The sequence below is a fragment of the Capricornis sumatraensis genome, chromosome 1 (genome assembly GCF_032405125.1).
Source record: "Capricornis sumatraensis isolate serow.1 chromosome 1, serow.2, whole genome shotgun sequence".
Classification (NCBI taxonomy): Eukaryota; Metazoa; Chordata; class Mammalia; order Artiodactyla; family Bovidae; genus Capricornis; species Capricornis sumatraensis.
The window spans coordinates 151176397-151195676 of NC_091069.1; the positions used below are offsets into that span (position 1 = coordinate 151176397).

The 19280-nt window shown below is 35.3% G+C and overlaps 1 protein-coding gene across 1 annotated transcript in view; it reads left to right on the forward strand.

The window, feature by feature from the left end:
- TBC1D23 (TBC1 domain family member 23) overlaps window positions 1-19280 on the forward strand; it is a 55378-nt gene that overhangs the window by 25419 nt on the left and 10679 nt on the right. The window contains exons 5-14 of the mRNA XM_068964651.1: window positions 106-229; window positions 2959-3083; window positions 3175-3221; window positions 4038-4141; window positions 5499-5621; window positions 6894-6986; window positions 10188-10358; window positions 12283-12325; window positions 14465-14574; window positions 18713-18852. Coding sequence (XP_068820752.1) covers window positions 106-229; window positions 2959-3083; window positions 3175-3221; window positions 4038-4141; window positions 5499-5621; window positions 6894-6986; window positions 10188-10358; window positions 12283-12325; window positions 14465-14574; window positions 18713-18852 — 1080 coding nt within the window. The remainder of the gene's footprint in view (window positions 1-105; window positions 230-2958; window positions 3084-3174; window positions 3222-4037; window positions 4142-5498; window positions 5622-6893; window positions 6987-10187; window positions 10359-12282; window positions 12326-14464; window positions 14575-18712; window positions 18853-19280) is intronic.

Here is a 19280-nt window from a genome sequence, read left to right on the forward strand (position 1 = left end):
TGCTCTGGGGTAAGGAGGGGAGGAGGGTATTGCACGAGGACTGGTTACTGATATGATCAGTTTTGACCTATTAATGCAAGAAACTTTGCTTCTCTTGTCTTTTAGGGATTGTTCCCTGAAGGGGAGACCATTTCATCTTTTCCGATTACTCATCCAATACCATGAACCTGAGCTTTGTTCTTTTCTTGATACAAAGAAAATTACTCCAGACTCCTATGCACTCAACTGGGTAATAAAGTGAAAGTAGGAACACTTAATGAAAAATAGCTTTCTGTGAAACTATAGTTAGTTCCCCCCCAAAGAAAAAGAAAGAAAAGTGTTATAGACCATTATTATTTAAGACAAAGGATTAAAATTATTACCACTTCAAAGATTTTTTTTTTTGCTCTTCATTTAGTTTAAATTGTTTAATACGAAGTTTAGCCTTTGTTGTTTTAGAAATATATGTAAATATATATATGGTATGTATCAGTTCACTTTAAAACCGTGTGATTAAATTGTTGATAGTGTGTTTTAGAATTGATCAACAATCACAAAGAAAAGAGCTTAAGATTATCAAATGATTGATATGAAACAATATAAAATACATCTCAGTCCTCTGTCATTCTATATTTATATTTTAAATGGGAAGTTTTATTATATTAGGTGTGTGGTTCTCAAGCCCTTTGGTCTCAGGACCTCTTACACTCAGCATTTTTTGAGGATCCATAATTTATATGGATCACATTGGTTAGAAATTAAGAAATTTTAGGTATTCGTTTAGAAGTAGTGATAAATCCAATACATATTAACATAAATATTTTAAATGAAAATGAACTATTTACCAAAAAGAAAGAATAGTGGCATTTTTAAATTTGCAAATCTCATTGATGTTTGGTTAGATCACAGGCAAGTACATTCTCATATGTATTTCTTTATTCAGTCAGTGATGATACCATATTTCGTGTAGCCTTTGGAAAATTGTGTTGTTCATTTGTGAGAGAATGAATATGAAAAGGGCAAAATCTGAGTATTAGTATGAAAACAGCTTTGATCTCACAAACTCCCCTGTAAATACTCTTGGAGATGTCCAAGGCTCCTGAGACCATACTTTGAGAACTGCTCTTATAGGGTAACTTGAAGATCTTTTTAAAACAGTGTTTAGGTTCCAGAAGAAAATATATGTATATTCAAAAATTTTAACATGTTTCTCGATGATGTCTCACCTAACTTTTCTTCAGAAAGGATTCCATTTCTGCCATTTATTAACTGTGTTACTTAATACACTTAACCTCTGGACTTTGATTTTTTCATCTGTAAAATGGGACTAATAATAGGATCTATCTCAGAGGGTGATGGGCTGAGCAGACAGTGAGACCCTAGAGACCCTAACTGGTTTCAGCTCTGGCATACTAAACCTCAAGAACCTGCTCTTTCGTTCCTTCTTGGCTACAGTCTTGTCACTTTGATAAAAATAATAAAACTGTAGGTTCTCTGAGATTCATATGTTGCTATTAAATCTACTTATTTGTATAGAGGTAAGAAATTTTCTTTTAAGAATTTGAATATTTTCATAGATGTCTTTCTGGTCACATCGTGCCCGAGAAATGCCATTTCTGTGGCCAGAACTCTGGATTAGTACTCAGTGCTGGTTGTAGATTTTAACTGGTTATGGAAACAACCAGTTTCTCTTTGTCAGTTTCCCAAGTAGTTCATTCTTGCTACCAGTATCTTGTCTATGGAATGGAGTCTTTCTTTTCCAATCATGAGATAAACCAAAACCAGTTCCTGTGATTTGAGAACTCATCACTGAGAATGATGCCGAGGTAGCTTTAGTTTGGCTCAGTGAGGTCAGTGTTGACTGTACCTTGTCTGTCTATATTTGCATCTTTCTTATTTCTAATAGTAAATTTTAAACAACTACAAAAAACATTAGCAGCATCATGTATTGTACTTTAAAAGTTTTGTGGTCAACTGTAATAGCAGTTATATCAGCTGTGGAGTCTCAGGCCTTTTTTTTAGTCCAAGTATCACCACTCACTAGCTCTGTGATGTTAGGAACGTTATTTCATACAGGTTTATTTTCCTACCTATAATACAGGGAGGAAAATGTCTACTTTAAAAGTCTGTCATGAGAATATTTAAAATAAGAGACATTTAATAAAAGATATGTGGCAGTAATTTAGTATCTGGCACAAAATATTCACTAAATGTATGTGTTCTTGTTAGCTTTCTTTATTCATTAAAAATGTTTTAAATTTAAACCTCTAGATGGAATTGTTTCTGTATCTAAGAAAAATGGAATAATCTGAAAATATCCCTAAATTCATGCAATTTAAAACACAGTTGGGCTCTAGAGAAACCTACATACAGTAACAATTCTTTAATTGACGTAGAAAACCATTGAGCTCTTGAAACGTTTTGCAGGACATCAGTGTTGTCTCATTTGTTTCAAATTATGTACAAGTAAGCTTGGTGCACAGTTGGCCTTTAAATTGTTGTTACAATTTCCTTTGGTGCTCTTAGCTGAAATTACCATGCTTGATCTTCACAATTACTTAGCGAGTTAAGTACTGTAGTGGTTACCTTATAGAGCTCATGGGTAATTATGCCAGTTCTTATGCTGTGGCAGATATATGCTAACTTAAGTCACTTTAGATATTAAGGGTTGGTTATCTTTCTCTTTACCACAACAGTGGTAGAGCATGGGTAATATTCCTTTAAAAAAAAAAAAAAGAAGTAGAAATGTAAAGCTCGCGGAGGTTAAGTGACATGCCCTAGGGCACACAGCTAGTCAGTGGCTTCATTGTGCCTTAAGTCCACATAGTCTTCCTTTGGGTTACATACAGTAAAATTAAGGTCCACGTTAAATATCAGGTACAGACAGTTATAATGTTACTTATGCATTTGCCTCAGTACTTTAAAAAGAGCAAGTCATTTCCAGTGGTTTATATTTCTCATTTCATTTCCTGATTACAGCTTGGAAGCCTTTTTGCCTGTTATTGTTCCATTGAAGTCACTCAGGCAATATGGGATGGATATCTACAACAGGCAGATCCGTTTTTTATTTATTTCTTAATGTTAATAATCCTTGTTAATGCAAAGTAAGTATCAAGTTGGCTGGATTTTTCTCTTCTCTGTTCTCAGGGTGCTCTGTTAATATTTAACTCAAATTCATGTGATTCTCTTTTACAGAGAAGTCATTTTAGGGCAGGAGTCTGACAGCAAAGAAGAAGTTATCCGTAAGTATCACTAAATGTGGAGAAAACATTTTTCAAGTCACTTAATTTTCTGAAACTCAAGTTTTCTCATCTATTATGTGAATTTAGAAGATTAGTCTAGCTCTGAGGTTCCCTTCAAATCTTACACACTGTCCTCATACAGGCCTTAAAGATGGTCTCCCTGGATTTGCTATCCTCATTCATCCCTTATGTGTTTTTTTCACTCATTCAGTTCTTTTCTGTACACTGTTTCTTTGGTTTAAATAAACTGGTCTCCTCTCTCTCTCCCTTTCCCTTCCTTCCTTAATTTTCCTTTGAATCCCCAACTCTTGTAAGTATCTCCATTGTTGAAATGTTGATCCTCCTTTTGGGTTCTCTCCACTCCAGCCCTCACAGATTTGCTTCCTTTCTGTAGTACCCAGCACACTGTACTGTCTGTGTTACAGTGTTTACTTCACTACATTATATGGTTTATCTTTATATTTCTCAAGCAAGACAAAGTTCCTTAAGTCAGGAACCATTTCTTGGTTATTTTTTATTTGCAGGGGCCCTGGCATTTGTGTTTGTTAAATAAATCACAGTATTCCAATCAAGGCTAATGAATTTGATTTGATTGCCAGACACCATCAGTCACTAATAGCAAGATTATATTAAGAGTTTCAGCTCCTTTGGGGAAAATCCACATCTCTTCAAGCAGTTCTGTGTGCATCACTGTTGAGATTTCATTTATAAAACTAATATTGAAGATAAATCAACTTTGATATATAATGTTTATTGTATACTTTACAAGCAAAATTTTTTGAAAATAATTATAATTTATTTATAATCCTATTTCAGAGTTCTTGGAAAATACTCCATCCAGTTTGAATCTAGAAGATATAGAAGACCTTTTCTCTCTGGCTCAGTATTATTGCAGTAAAACACCAGCTTCATTTAGGAAGGTATCAGACAAGAAATGACCTACTTCAGTATTTCACATTTTGTGCATTGTTTTATGTTTATGTTGTATCCACTTCAGTTAAAATACTCTAGTTGTCATTCTTTCTGTGTATTACAGTTTTGTGTGATTTTTTTTCATTATAAATATTCTCCCTAGTAGAGGAATAGACATTTTTAAAAAGATAGTATCCAAATATGCTAGGAGCCATTTTACCTCTCCTCTGATTATTATTTCTGATCATGAGAAAATTGACTATAAGGTATTTCTTAAATTAATGCTTCCTTACTTTAAAAATTGTGTTATAGAAATCTGATTGAGGAGGTATCATTATGCCTTCTTTATCTGGAGTTAAAGTCAAAACTCCAACTTTTAATGATGCTGGGCTGTCTTTTACACAAAAAAGGGTCACTTAAGCTCCATGGAGACCTGAACCTTTCTCAGATCAGTCAAGAACTTTCAAGAGAAATGACATCAGATTAGAAGTCAAGTGCTGTGAACGTCTAGAAACTAAAACTCTAGATTCTACAGCTAGTAATGGAGGTGGCACAGAATTACCATTTGTAAACTATTTGTGACCTCAAGTGCTCATGAGAATATTATTGTCTTTTTTATTTTTATTTTTAAGGCATTCTACCATCATGATTGTTAGTTGGAAGTTACCATGTCCCTGAAATATTAAGATGAGATTAAATTATGTTCAGTATAGTGTGTCCAGGAGGCAGATGATAGAAACTTTTTAAGAACATTTCCCTCAAAACTAATTAAAAAAGAAATTTGTTCCTCAGGACTAATTTCAGTTATTTTAATAATTGCCTTGTGTGGATTACCTCAGTTCCCAACACTGTTGACTAAGTTCGATGGCGAGGCAGTGGTTATGATACTAGATGAAAAAGAAGTCTTATCCTTTTCTTTCCAGCCTTTTAAGGGAATAGTTTTTATTCTTCAGACATAGTCAATAAACTGCACTAGCAATTGCTAATTGAGCAGGTTTTATTAGCAGCATATTACATAATTTATGCCATATTTTAATTTTTATTCAATATTAAAGCATAAAATGTGAGTAACCATTTAAAAATTTGCTATTTAAATGTATGTGATAGTATAGAAAATAGCTGTGGTAGAATGTGTTATTTTTTTCTTACTCTTTGATTTTGTGTGAACTCAAACACGGGCTTTGTTTCTAGCCTTTTTGTAGCTTTTAGCCTAGAAGATTTGATACAGTAAGTTAAATCACATGACTCAAAGATGTTATATAATTATTTTACCTTTTATCTTGGTCTGTTGAGACTAGTTTTTGGAGGGAAGCTTGATTTTATTTTTTTTTCTTCATAAAGTTTTAAAAATTCCTCTTCACACAGGATAATCACCATCTGTTTGGCAGTACTTTGTTGGGAATTAAGGATGATGATGCAGATCTGAGTCAGGCTCTTTGCCTGGCCATCTCAGTGTCAGAGATCCTTCAGGCAAATCAGCTTCAAGGGGTAAGTTAAAAAACCCCACTGTTTGTTAGAGGATGATCCCCTTTAAATGCAAGGAATCAGTGTCTCCTCCGTGTTTGTTGATTATCACAAAATTAATTTACTATAACAATATAGTTGTTTTGCTTTTTTTGAGTGATTAATATATTAAATCTTCTGTCCATATGCTCATTTTTAAACTGCCAGCTTGTCTGTTATTTTATTTCTCAAACAACTAATTATTTTTGACACTAGTTTTTGTAAATTGCCAAATCTTATTTCATACTTTAACAGGGCAACTGAATGTTATATAAGTACTTGAAAGGGTGAATTTACTATTTCATAGTTAAATTCTAGATACTTATACAGATAATTTGGAGAAGGCGATGGCAACCCACTCCAATGTTCTTGCCTGGAGAATGCCAGGGACGGGGGAGCTTGGTGGCCTGCTGACTGTAGGGTCGCACAGAGTTGGACATGACTGAAGCGACTCAGCAGCAGCAGCAGCAGCATACAGATAATTGATTACATGGTTTAATGCCCAAAGGCATTTACAAAGGAGAATTGAAGATATACCATAATTTTTTCTCTATTGTATTTATGAAAATCTGATGAGCCAGTTTTTTCAATATAAGTTCTTTATTGCTAATAGTGCAGCAGTTAATTACATGTGTATATTTGAAAGGTGGGATGTATGTCAAAGATGGAGAGAAGAGGAAAGAACATGGGAAGATAGGCCTTTTACAATAGATATCTTTAAAACTAGCATTTTGTGTGGTTTCCTCATTAGAACCATTATTAAAAAAATAACTTGTAATCCAGTTTAGAGACTCATGTGAACTCCAGTTCAGACTGGCATTGGAGAACCTGCTGTCACCCCAAAAGACATTTATTTAATACTTATGTGAATTACATTGTTGATAAGTTGGTGGGTTTATTTTCAGAAATAGAAATTGTATCCACCTCTGTGTTTATATATATGTATAGTGTTTTTGAAAGTGTTTAACATGATGCACATTAAGTTATTAAATTCAAATTAGTTTAATAGCCCAAACTAACATTCTTCCTGCTATATGTTTTAAGACTAACTGTTTTAACTACTGTTTAAAATAAATATAACTCTTTTACGATCTTGAGGATATTTTCTTGAGTCTGTACCGTATAGGACTTCCTAACTATATGTGAGGTCCATTTTTTAATCCATTTGTTCCCCCCTTTTGGTTAATTGTTAATATTATATTGTGTAAAATGTGCTCCTCCTGGCATATTTTATTATGTCAAATGTTTCCCTTTTAGGAAGGAGTCCGGTTCTTTGTGGTGGATTGCCGTCCTGCAGAACAGTATAATGCTGGGCATTTATCAACTGCTTTCCATCTAGATTCAGATCTGGTTAGTATAAATGTGATTTAAAATTTTAAAAAATATGGGACAAATGGATTTTTTTCTTTAATCCATGAATAAATATACATGTACCAGATTTGAGGATGTTTTTCTTTCTGCTTAAAGAGGGAGTCATAAAGGCATCATAAAGGGTAGATGAGAGCACTGTTAGGTATGGTTTACTGTTGTTTACCATTGTTATGTCAGTAAATTCTAAACTTCTCACTGTGAGCTGCCTGATACAGCACTCAGCATAGTGCCTTGCACTTAGTAAGTACTCTGTGAACATTAGCTCTTATTATGATTGGGTAGTCTAAAAGTTTTTACTGTAAGCCTCCTTTTATCGAGAAATATCAATAACCTCAGATATGCAGATGACACCACCCTTATGGCAGACAGTGAAGAACTAAAAAGCCTCTTGATGAAAGTGAAAGAGGAGAGTGAAAAAGTTGACTTAAAGCGCAACATTTAGAAAACTAAGATCATGGCACCTGGTCCTATCAGTTCATGGTAAATAGATGGGGAAACAGTGGAAACAGTGTCAGGCTTCATTTTTTTGGGCTCTAAAATCACTGCAGATGCTGACTGCAGCCATGAAATTAAAAGACACTCCTTGGAAGGAAAGTTATGACCAACCTAGATAGCGTATTCAAAAGCAGAGACATTACTTTGCCAACAAAGGTCCATCTAGTCAAGGCTATGGTTTTTCCAGTAGTCATGTATGGATGTGAGAGTTGGACTGTGAAGAAAGCTGAGCGCTGAAGAATTGATGCTTTTGAACTGTGGTGTTGGAGAAGACTTGAGAGTCCCTTGGACTGCAAGGAGATCTAACCAGTCCATCCTAAAGGAGATCAGTCCTGGGTGTTCTTTGGAAGGACTGATGCTAAAGCTGAAACTCCAATAGTTTGGCCACCTCATGTGAAGAGTTGACTCATTGGAAAAGACTCTGATGCTGGGAGGGATTGGGGGCAGGAGGAGAAGGGGATGACAGAGGATGAGATGGCTGAATGGCATCGCTGACTCGATGGACATGAGTTTGAGTGAACTCCGGGAGTTGGTGATGGACAGGGAGGACTGGTGTGCTGCGATTCATGGGGTCGCAAAGAGTCGGACACGACTGAGCGACTGAACTGAACTGAACTGTGCTTAAAATAAAGTAATATGTAATAAGGGTGGTCTTTGGCATATAGGGCCTCAGTTGTTAAAATTACTGTCCTAGGATTGAATTGAAGGAATAGATGAAGTAGATAATTATTGTCAGAGATGCTTAGAGCATTTGGTAAGACTGGGACTGACATCATTTAAGCCCTTCTGGGGCTTTTAGAGCCTCAGGAATGGGGAAGACAGTAAGAGGAGTAACTTTGTCCCTGACTTATCTGAAAAAGTTGACGCTGAGGTTGAAAGGGCATGTGGAAAGGTCTAAGTGGAGTCAGGAGGAAGGTCATTGAAAATGGAAGTAAAACAACCCAGAGGGTTTGGAGTGCTATAGGTGAAGAAGGCGATTCTAGCTTGTTTACATCCTGAATGTAAAGTCTGTGCCTTTCTCATCCTTCATTCATCTTTGAGGACTTTGATGTGTTGTTGTTTAGTCACTAAGTCATGTCCGACTCTTTCGTGACCCCATGGATGATAACCTGCCAGGCTTATCCTTCCCTGGGATTTTCCAGGCCAGAATGCTGGAGCCAGTTGCCATTTCCTTATCCAGGGAATGTTCCCTACCCAGAAATCAAACCCATGTCTCCTGCTTGGCAGACAGGCTTTTACCTCTAAGCCACCTGGGAAGCCCTGGAGGACCTAGATGGTCCATCTTTTATGCTTATTATTCAAGTCATTTGTGAATAACTTTGATTATTCTTAAAAAGCTCAAAGAGTATCTCCAGAGTTAACAATTATTGTCAGCTTGTTTAATCATCCAGCCTTTTAACTTATATTTACATATTTATTATTCACTTTTTTTTGTCCACTTGGTTTTTCACTTAACAGTTTCTTGGGAGATCTTTTCATTTTAGTACATTCGTTTTAATGGCTGTATAGTGATCCATGGTATAGATATACCACAATTTATCACCTGATTGATGTACATTTAGAATGTTTTCAATTTTCTTGTAATAAAACAATGCTGTAGTTAACATGTAGTTAATGTAGTTAACATTTGTGGACTTGTGCAAATATTTCTGTAAAATACACTCCTGAAAGTAAAATTGTTGGGGTAAGAGTTATAGCATATAGACTATAGAATGTGGGCATACAGAATGTGGGTATATAGAATTGTTACTAGAGTCTGCCATATTGCCCTTTAAAAAGGCTGTATCAACTTATACTTTACAACTGTGAGAATGATTGTTTTATACCGTAAGCATTATTGGACATCACTAATTTTCTATCTTACAAGAATGGTGAATGGAAAGCAGTAGTCATTACTAGTGATGTTGCACATATGTTTTTAAGTGTGCAGTTAATTTGTATTTTTTTTATAATTGCTTTTCTGTGGTTTGTGCATTTTTCTTTTGGATTTTCACTGTGCTTTTTATTAAAACAGTTTTAACAAATTTTTGTATTTATTGGCATGCTTATTTTCTTGAGGGTAAGAAATGAGCTTTTTCATCATCATATCTCTAGTACCTAGAATAAGTACTGATAAGTGCTTCCACTATTTCTAACTGTCCTCTAAGAAATAACATGGTTTGCCGTGTAAGTGGAGACTAAAAAATATAGCTTGTTTCAATGAATTGTTTTTGTCATGGATCCTTCCATTCATTGTTAAACTTTTCTTGTCATCATACCCTGAAAACACTGAAATTTAGAAAACAAACAGCAAAAACTTTTTTTTCCTGGTATTTTCTTTGCATAATTTAATCTTTCCATGAATTGTCAACTTTTGTTTTCTGATGTATTTTAGATGCATTTAAAACACATTTCTTTTATCCCAGGGATTTTTCTTATAAGAGCCTTTATTTTAGGAATTCCCTGGCTATTTTAAGACTTAAGAGCTTTCACTGCAGAGGGCCTGGGTTCAGTCTCTGGTCAGATAGCTAAGATCCCACAAGCTGTGTAGCACAGCTCAAAAAAGAAGAGCCCCCCCCTTTTTTTTTATTTTCATAGTGGGAATATAAACATTGTTCTCTCCCCAGCCCGCTGGGAAAATATTTCAAGTTTTGCAGATGTATAAAAAACACAGGCTTGCCACATTAAATTTTTTTAATTGTCCAGATGCTCCAGAATCCATCTGAGTTTGCACAGTCTGTAAAATCCCTGCTGGAAGCACAGAAGCAGTCCATTGAGTCCGGCTCCATTGCTGGTGGGGAGCACCTCTGCTTCATGGGCAGTGGCAGAGAGGAAGAAGACATGTATATGAACATGGTCCTTGCACACTTTTTACAGGTATGCTGACAGATTACTTCAGTTTTTCCTTGGTTTTTGCTGTCACCTGTGAGAAATTCTCCTAGGCAATTTTGTGCTGTTGTCTACCTTGTTAAATTTATCTTTAAAAAAAAAAACACAACACTTTATTGGTTTTGTGTCTTGCCAAGAAGTCTTCTCCCTCATTTTTTTCTCACGTGCTTTTATGATACATTTTTAATGTTTAAATCTTCTGGACCATCTAGAAGTATTTTTCTGTAAAAAATGAGGTAGGAATTAAAAAAAAAAATTCCCCAGATAGCTAACCAGTTGTGCTATCAATTAGAAATACCACCTCTTTAATAGACTGAATTCTTCAATGCATCAGGGTCCATTTCTGGATTATTCTTTTGTTTGTTCTCTGTGCTTATTCATGCCTTAATACTTTGTACAGTTGCTGTATAGTTCATTTTAATATCTTCACTTTGGAATCGAATAAATATACATGTATATGTCTGTGACACTTAACCACCTTTCCTTTTTGTGTTCCTGTATTGTCTTTAGCACAACTAATTTGTATCACTGATTTCATGCACCCTGTCCGTCTACCTTTTCTACAAAGCCTCACTCAGTGACAGCTCTTTCTTTATAAAAATAGTTGTTTATTAGTTATTCCTTGGACTTTATATATTAAAGTCCTCATTTTGTGTGACTCTGAACTATGAAAACAGGAAGACAGGAGAAACAGGCCACTCAATTTGTATCCACTTCAATGGGAATCTGATTTGAGAAAACTAGTCGAAAGGGCAGTCCTTGAAGCACAAAATCAGAAAGGGAACAAAGTATTTGGGAGAGGGATTATATGATACTTTTATGCTTTACTGGAGTAAAGATATTTTAGTACTTTAAACAGAATAACAGAAATAGGGACTCAAATTCATTTTACTTATAAATTTAATTGAGCTATTCTAAAAATGCTCTGAAACAAGCTATTTATTACAAAGGATGTCAGATGGCAAGAATTTGGAATATTGTGGACTTCTTTTAATAATTTGAGTTCTTGATGTGGATTTAGAAATCCCTCCCCCTCCCCAATTTTTAACGTGGAAAATTTCAAACAAATTCAAAAGTAGGGAGAATTGAACTGTAAATTCTTTGTAAAGATATAATTGATTACAACTATTACACTTGATTATAAAAAATCCAATGAGTATTCAAGTTTCCTAATTTTCTCAAGATCTAAAACAAGACATTGCACTTGGTTAATATCTTTTAAGTCTATTTTTATTGGCTCTGCTTCCAGTTTATTTTTCCTTGCATCTTTTTGTTTGGAAAAACCCACAATCTGGATTTTGCTGATTGCATTCACATAGTGGTGTTTATTTGGTTCTATCCCTGGTATTTCCCGTAAGCTGGTGATTAGACCTAGAGTCTTGTTAGATGACTTTGGAGGGTGGGGGGACAGGAAGTCTTGGATAGTGTGTACTTCCTCAGGCAGTAAATACTGCCCAGATTTCTTGTGTCTTTATAATTACTTAGATTCATTAATTTTTAATAGTTTGTAAAATGTTGACATTCTGTCATTTGTTCATAATTAGCTGTGTTACTTGCTTTTATATTTCCTTTTTAATAAAGAACCCAAAATATTTTTGAAAGCTTTTAAAACATTTTCATTACATTGGAAAATACAGTGTAACTGATTTTGGTTTGACTTCTTGCACCGTTGGGACTGTAGTACAGTCTCATTAGTAGCCACGAAGTTGTCCACTTGTTCCTGTGCAAGCCCCAGATCTTACAGTATACAAGATAAATGTATGTATGTCTCTGTGCCAAAGTCTAAAATGTAAAAAAAAATCCGGAAATTTAGTATATAGCCTTTTATTACATTTGTCAATGCTTATAGAACTATAAGAAATTTTAATTGAATTGCATTTTGAAGTAATTTAAATTTTATTTTCCACTTTAGAAAAACAAAGAATACGTGAGCATTGCCAGTGGAGGATTTATGGGTAAGATTTTAATTTATTAATTCCTTTGACCCTACCTTTCAGAGGAAATTATATGATCACTGGAGCTGATTTGGAGTGACCAAATTAGTTATTGGGTATACTTTCTTTTCAGTCATTCACTGTTTTCAGAAAAGGCAAGGCCAGCAGGACAGATAGATAAAGACAAATATAGTAGGCAGTTGCAATGACAAAATATTTAGAAGACTGTTAAAATGGATGTCTTTAACTTGTGCTGTGTTTAGTTGCTCAGTTGTGTCTGACTCTTTGCGACCCCATGGACTGTAGCCCACCATGTTCCCCTGTCCATGGGATTCTTCAGGTCAGAATACTGGAGTGCGTTGCCATGCCCTCCTCCAGGGGATCTTCCCAAGCCAGGGATCCAACCCAGGTCTCCTGCATTGCAGGTGGATTCTTTACTGTCTGAGCCACCCATCTTTACAAAAACATTTTTACAAATTCAAGCTAATTGGGGCTTGTAAATTTGTAAATACAAATACAATTAGCTTGAATTTGTAAAAAATGTTTTTGTAAAGATGGGTGAAAAACTGCCCACATGATTTGTTTTTATGGAGAAGGAGGGGTAGATAAGACTGGGAGACAAGAGTAGGAGGGGTATTTTTCACTGTCAACTCTTCTTACTATTTGCTTTTTTGTTTTGTTCTCATCTTTTAATTACTTGAAAGTATTAGCTGATGAAAAACATTGACTGAATGGAATAAGAAATAAGATGATGTTTTCAACTGCAGATAATCTGGTAATTCAGGATAGAAAAATGACAGAGTCGCTACAGCAAACATTTGAGAATTTATAAAGAAGTAGGTCAGGATGGTAAGATTCTAAATAGAGACTATCTTTTTTTTTTTTTTTTTTTTTTAACAAATTCTGTTACTTAAGACTTGCAACTAGTAGGTAAATAAGTCCTGGAGTACTTAATGCATAATATAGTGAATGTGGACAACAATATTGTATTATAATCCCCAAATTTGTGCAAAGAATCTAGATGTTAATTATTCCCTCCACAAAAAAAGAAATGGTAACTATGTGGCATGACAGAGGCGCACCTGTTGCTGCAGTATATAAATGTATCCGATCAACATTTTGTACCTTAAACTTACACAGTGTTGCTTGTCAGATGTATTTTAATTAAAAGATAGCCTTTCATTAGTAAAAGAGATATAAAAATATTGAATCTGTAATTACTAGGAAAATTAATAGTAAAATTAATATTTGTTGGAGGCAGTAGAATCCTGAGTTTGAATCTTTATTAAAGAGTCTTATCAGGCTTAAGTTCTGACTTAATATGGTCTTATGTTATAAATTAGAAGTTTCGATAGGTGAGGGTTTATTTCAACTTGGTCTTTGCTGGTATTAGCAAGAATTTTTATCTCCTGTCGTGGAGATAATTTGTATCATGGCCTGATAACTGACAGCCCTTAAGGCTCATACCCAGAGTGATATAAAAAAAGGGCTTATTTTAATAAGTACAGGTGTTAAGCAAGTATTGGCCTAAGTCCTAGTGTTATTTATTGGAAATTCTGACAGCATAGCACAAAACTTGGTTATTGTTTTCAAAAGTGTCTGAAAAGCATTATTTTATATAGCACAGATAGGCTAGGTTTTAGGAAAATTTTTTTAAACTGTGAATTATTTCTTTTCCAAGAATAATCTCTCTTTCCACAGCAGTTAATGCCTAAGACTGCTCCTTTATTATTGGAAGGATTAACTGATGTCTCCTTATAGTAAACAAAAGCCATCCTAGGTTTTCCATTAATCCTTTATATCATTAAAATGTTGCTAAAATTATTTATTAATACTTGAAAGATTGCTTTCCAAAGAAGAAGACATCAAATCTGTGTATATGGTTACTGTCACCCTTTGGGTCAATTAAGAAAAGTTATATGTGTGTAGAGAGAGGGCTTTAGAAGGAAGAGGAGGGAAAAGAAAGCTTTCTGCAGCCTGGCATCTTTTATTCTTTACAAAGGTGCTGTGAAAGAAATACCTGTGATTATGCCCTTGGATCTTTTTCATTCAGCTTCTGTTGTTGTTCAGTTGCTAAGTCTTCTCTGACATCTTTATCATACTTCTAAGGGGGGTTGATATATCAGGACTTTTTTTTCCTTCTTCCTCTTTATCTCTAAGCACTGCAGCAGCACCTGGCAGACATCAATGTGGATGGACCAGAAAATGGATATGGCCATTGGATTGCTAGCACCTCAGGTTCAAGGAGCAGCATCAGTTCTTCTGTGGATGTAAGTGTGTATGTAGAACATGTCACCAGATTTGGATGAATGCTCAAAAATGATGATTAACATCTAAATTCTACCTGTAACAGAAATGGAGTCAAAATATTTCAAACACGTACAATGAGGAAGCATATTGTTGTGAGGTTAATGAAATCACAGGAGCAGACCTGCATAGTTAAACTAGTCAGGAGTTCTGGTGGTCTCCTTGCTGAATTCAGACTTCTCCCTCCCCAGCTGCAACTTGGTATCACTTAATGACAATTTTCTACTTCTGCTTAAATATCAACAGAGATAATTCTAAGTCCTGTGACTAACTTGGGCTTTAAAGTGAGTTGATTCTCGGACTCTCCCAATTAGTTTGTGCCAGGAGAATAGTGAGGGTAAATTCATTCTGTTCTTCTTTGGAAATATTTGGGCAATAAGTCTTTTATGTATTTTCTGTATTTTGTATCATCTGCATTCAGTTCAGTTCAGATGTTCAGTCGTGTCTGACTCTTTGTGACCCCATGGACTGCAGTACACCAGGCTTCCCTGTCCATCTCCAATTCCCGGAGTTCACTCAAACCCATGTCAATCAAGCTGGTGATGCCATCCAACCATCTCATCCTCTGTCGTCCCCTTCTCCTCCTGCCTTCAATCTTTCCCAGCATCAGGGTCTTCTCAAATGAGTCAGCTCTTCGCCTCAGGTGGCCAAAGTATTGGCCAAAGTTCAGCTTCAGCATCAGTCCTTCCAATGAACACCCAGGACTGATCTCCTTTAGGATGGACTAGTTGGACCTCCTTGCAGTCCAAGAGACTCTCAAGAGTCTTCTCCAACACCACAGTTCAAAAGCATCAATTCTTTGGCACTCAGTTTTCTTTATAGTCCAAGTCTCACATCCATACATGACTACTGGAAAAACCATAGCCTTGACTAGATAGACCTTCATTGGCAAAGTAATGTCTCTGCTTTTGAATATGCTATCTAGGTTGGTCATAACTTTCCTTCCAAGGAGTAAGTGTCTTTTAATTTCATGGCTGCAGTCACCATCTGCAATGATTTTGGAGCCCCGCCAAAATAAAGTCAGCCACTGTTTCCATTGTTTCCCCATCTATTTCCCATGAATTGATGGGACTGGATGCCATGATCTTAGTTTTTTGAATGTTGAGCTTTAAGCCAGCTTTTTCACTCTCCTCTTTCACTTTCATCAAGATTAATTCTCCACTTTCTGCCATAAGGGTGGTGTCATCTGCATATCTGAGGTTATTGATATTTCTCCCAGCAATCTTGATTCCAGCTTGTGCTTCCTCCAGCCCAGTGTTTCGCATGATGTACTCTGCGTATAACGTTAAATAAGCAGGGTGACAATATACAGCCTTGACATACTCCTTTCCCTATTTGGAACCAGTCTGTTGTTCCACGTCCAGTTCTAACTGTTGCTTCCTGACCTGCATACACATTTCTCAAGAGGCAGGTCAGGTGGTCTGGTATTCCCATCTCTTGAAATTTTCTACGGTTTGTTGTGATCCACACAGTCAAAAGCTTTGGCATAGTCAATAAAGTAGAAATAGATGTTTTTCTGGAAGTCTCTTGCTTTTTCCATGATCCAGCAGATGTTGGCAATTTGATCTCTGGTTCCTCTGCCTATTCTAAATCCAACTTGAACATCTGGAAGTTCATGGTTCACGTACTGCTGAAGCCTGGCTCTGTCATTTAACGGTTTTCTTCACGAGTAATGATCCTTATCTACCTGATGATCATTCTTTAAATCAGAAATAGAAGGAAAACTCCAGTGCAGTCCTGCGCTTACCAATCAGACTTACCTGGGTACTCAGGTTTTATCTCCAGAACATATTTTCTTCATGATCACCAGCAAGATCGTTTCCACTCTGGTTTCTCCATTTGTGCAGATAGGGGTGATAATACCAGAACTTTCTTCATAATAATGACATGAGGATTAAATGTACAACTGACTGTAAAGTGTAGCACCTGTCACTTACATACTTTAAAGTGTAGAACCTGTCACTTACATACTATATAGTGTCATTTACATACTTTATACTTCCCTGGTGGCTCAGATAAAGTTTGTAACTCATTAGATGATGAATTGAGGCTTATCTTCACCCTTGTAAGTCAAAGCAAATTATTGTGAAATTGTGCAGCTAAAGCTTCTCTGAGAATTTGGTTTTCAGCATGATCTTTTAGATATCTAGGGGCTCACCATTTATTTAATAAATATTTGTTGTTTCCGTTTTTAATATCTAAATACTGTGGATATATTATAATTTGTTTTGTTAGTCCCTTATTATCGAATATTTTCATTGCTTCCAGTCTTTTTCTGTTGTGCACACTACTATTCATTTTTGTACTAATGTTTGCTTATAACATGATTATTTTGGCCTAGAAATGAAATAACTTGATCAAAAGATTACATGTCAAAATCCTTAAAATTCTGCATTATTATCAAATTGCCCTCCAAAAAACATCATTCTAATTTATATTCCCACCCACAGCATTGGATAGTCTCTCTATTGAAGTTTTTATCTTCAGATTTAAAAAGCAATGTTTGAGGCTATTAAAGAAACTCTTAAAGATGTGTTATCTTCTAAAGTACCAAAGAATTCCATGGTCAGTATAATTTGGTTTTGAAGTTGGATATGGAAGTGGAAACATGATTTTTATGTTATTTAGTTAATGCCTTACTTGTTTTAAAAATAAATGTATTTTAGTTAATGGCTGACTTCTTTTAAAAGTAAAAATAATACATTTTAATTAATGACTTTTTTAAAAATAAAAACAATACATTTCATTGTAGCATCATATGTAAATATTAAAAATATAAAGAAAGCAAAATTAATTGTTACCTAACCATGGATAACAACTGTTCATATTTTGAAATATTTTCTTCATATCTTTTATAATGCCTTTTTTAGTATTGTATTTTAAAAGTAGTGCTCAGAGTGTACAAATAGGTTTATTTTCTGCTTTTTCACTGAACATTTTGAGCATTTTGTAATATTTTTAAATGCTTGATTTTTAAACTTTTTAAAAAATAGTTTAGTGACTAAATCCTAGGGCATTTTCTGATTATTTCCTTCCCATAAATCCTGAAGAGGAATTAATGGGCAGAAGAGAGGCAAATTTTTAAACTTTAGACATCTGCTACCAGCTTGCCTGTAGGGCAGAGGTCCAAGGCCTGTTAGAAGCCCACTGCACAGAACAGCAGGAGGTGAGTGGCGGGAGGTGAGTGAGCAAAGCAGCTTCATCTGCCACTCCCCTTGATGCCTAAACTATTCCCCAACCCCCATCTGTGGAAAAATGTCTTCCACGAAGCTGGTTCCTAGTGCCAAAAGGACTGGGAACCGTTGCTGTAGGATGTAAGGGAACAGTTATATACAATTCAATAATTATACTCAAATCTATTACACTAGGTGCATAAAGATGACTTTTCTTAAGAAATATAGACCTAAGTAATGTTTTAAACAGCAAAAATTTACAAAGAATAAATGTTTCAAAATTTAGCTATATGAATGATACTCTGATTGTAATTTTACTTATTTTTATAGAGTGAGTTAAGAGGTCAGTAATTTTATTTCTTACTGAATAAAAGGTGGTTTCAGGTTCCACACATTTATGTGTGTAATACATATTCTCAATTTTCATTTCTACCTGCCATTCCTAAAATGGTTTCACCCAGTGTGTCAGTCTACTCGGGTTGCCTTAACAAAATAAAACCGATTAGGTGACTTAACATAAATTTATTTCCTGATTGTGCTGGAGGCTAGAGGTCTGGGATGAAAGGGTTGACAGCTTTAATTTCTCTAGAAGCACCTGTCTTCAGCTTGCAGATGACAGGGCCTTTTTTCTGGGCTTGTAAGCCCCTGATGTCTCCCCTTTATCCTGTAAGGACATCTGTCATTTTGGATCGGGCCTACCTATTACATGACCTCATTTAACCTTAATTTACTCTTCAAAGGCCCTGTGTACACCTGCAGTCACTTTCTGAGGTATACTGGGTAATTAGGACTTAAAGACATGATTTTGTGGTAGGAGGTGCACCCAGTTCAGTGCATTAACATCGAGACAACCTTCAGCAGTAGTGTGTCTTGCTAGTCATTTGGAGAGCAGTTAATTCATCAATAAATTCTTTTTTTCCCTTCCTAGGGTGAATCTTCTAATGGTTCAAATGATAGAGGAATGAAATCATTAGTTAATAAAATGACTGTTGCTTTGAAGACAAAATCTGTTAATGTCAGGGAAAAAGTTATCAGCTTTATTGAGAATACATCAACTCCTGTGGACCGGTGAGTTACTTATACAGTATGAATTTGTGATGAGTAACTCAAGCTAAAGAAAAGTATCTTACCGTAAATGTTAGTTGACTAGAATGTGCTTTAAAAAAGGACTGTAAATTACATTTTTTTTAATTAGATGATTCCAGTTTTCATTATCATCACAGAGATGTTCTTTATTGCTGTAAAGTTTGACTATGAAGATTACTCTCTTCTCTCACTGCCCAGAATAGGTGGCAAATAATAATTCTGCCCCTTTAAAGCCATTCATTAGAAAAAAATGTTCCAACACTATTATGTATAATCCCACCTGTCAGGTGGTTCGAATCATCTGTTAAGTGCAGTAATCTCATAGCAGTAATCTCTTTCTTGGCTTCAGGAATTTAAAACCTAGAAAATTGAGTCATACTAAATAAAACAGAACCCCATTTTCTTAAGTT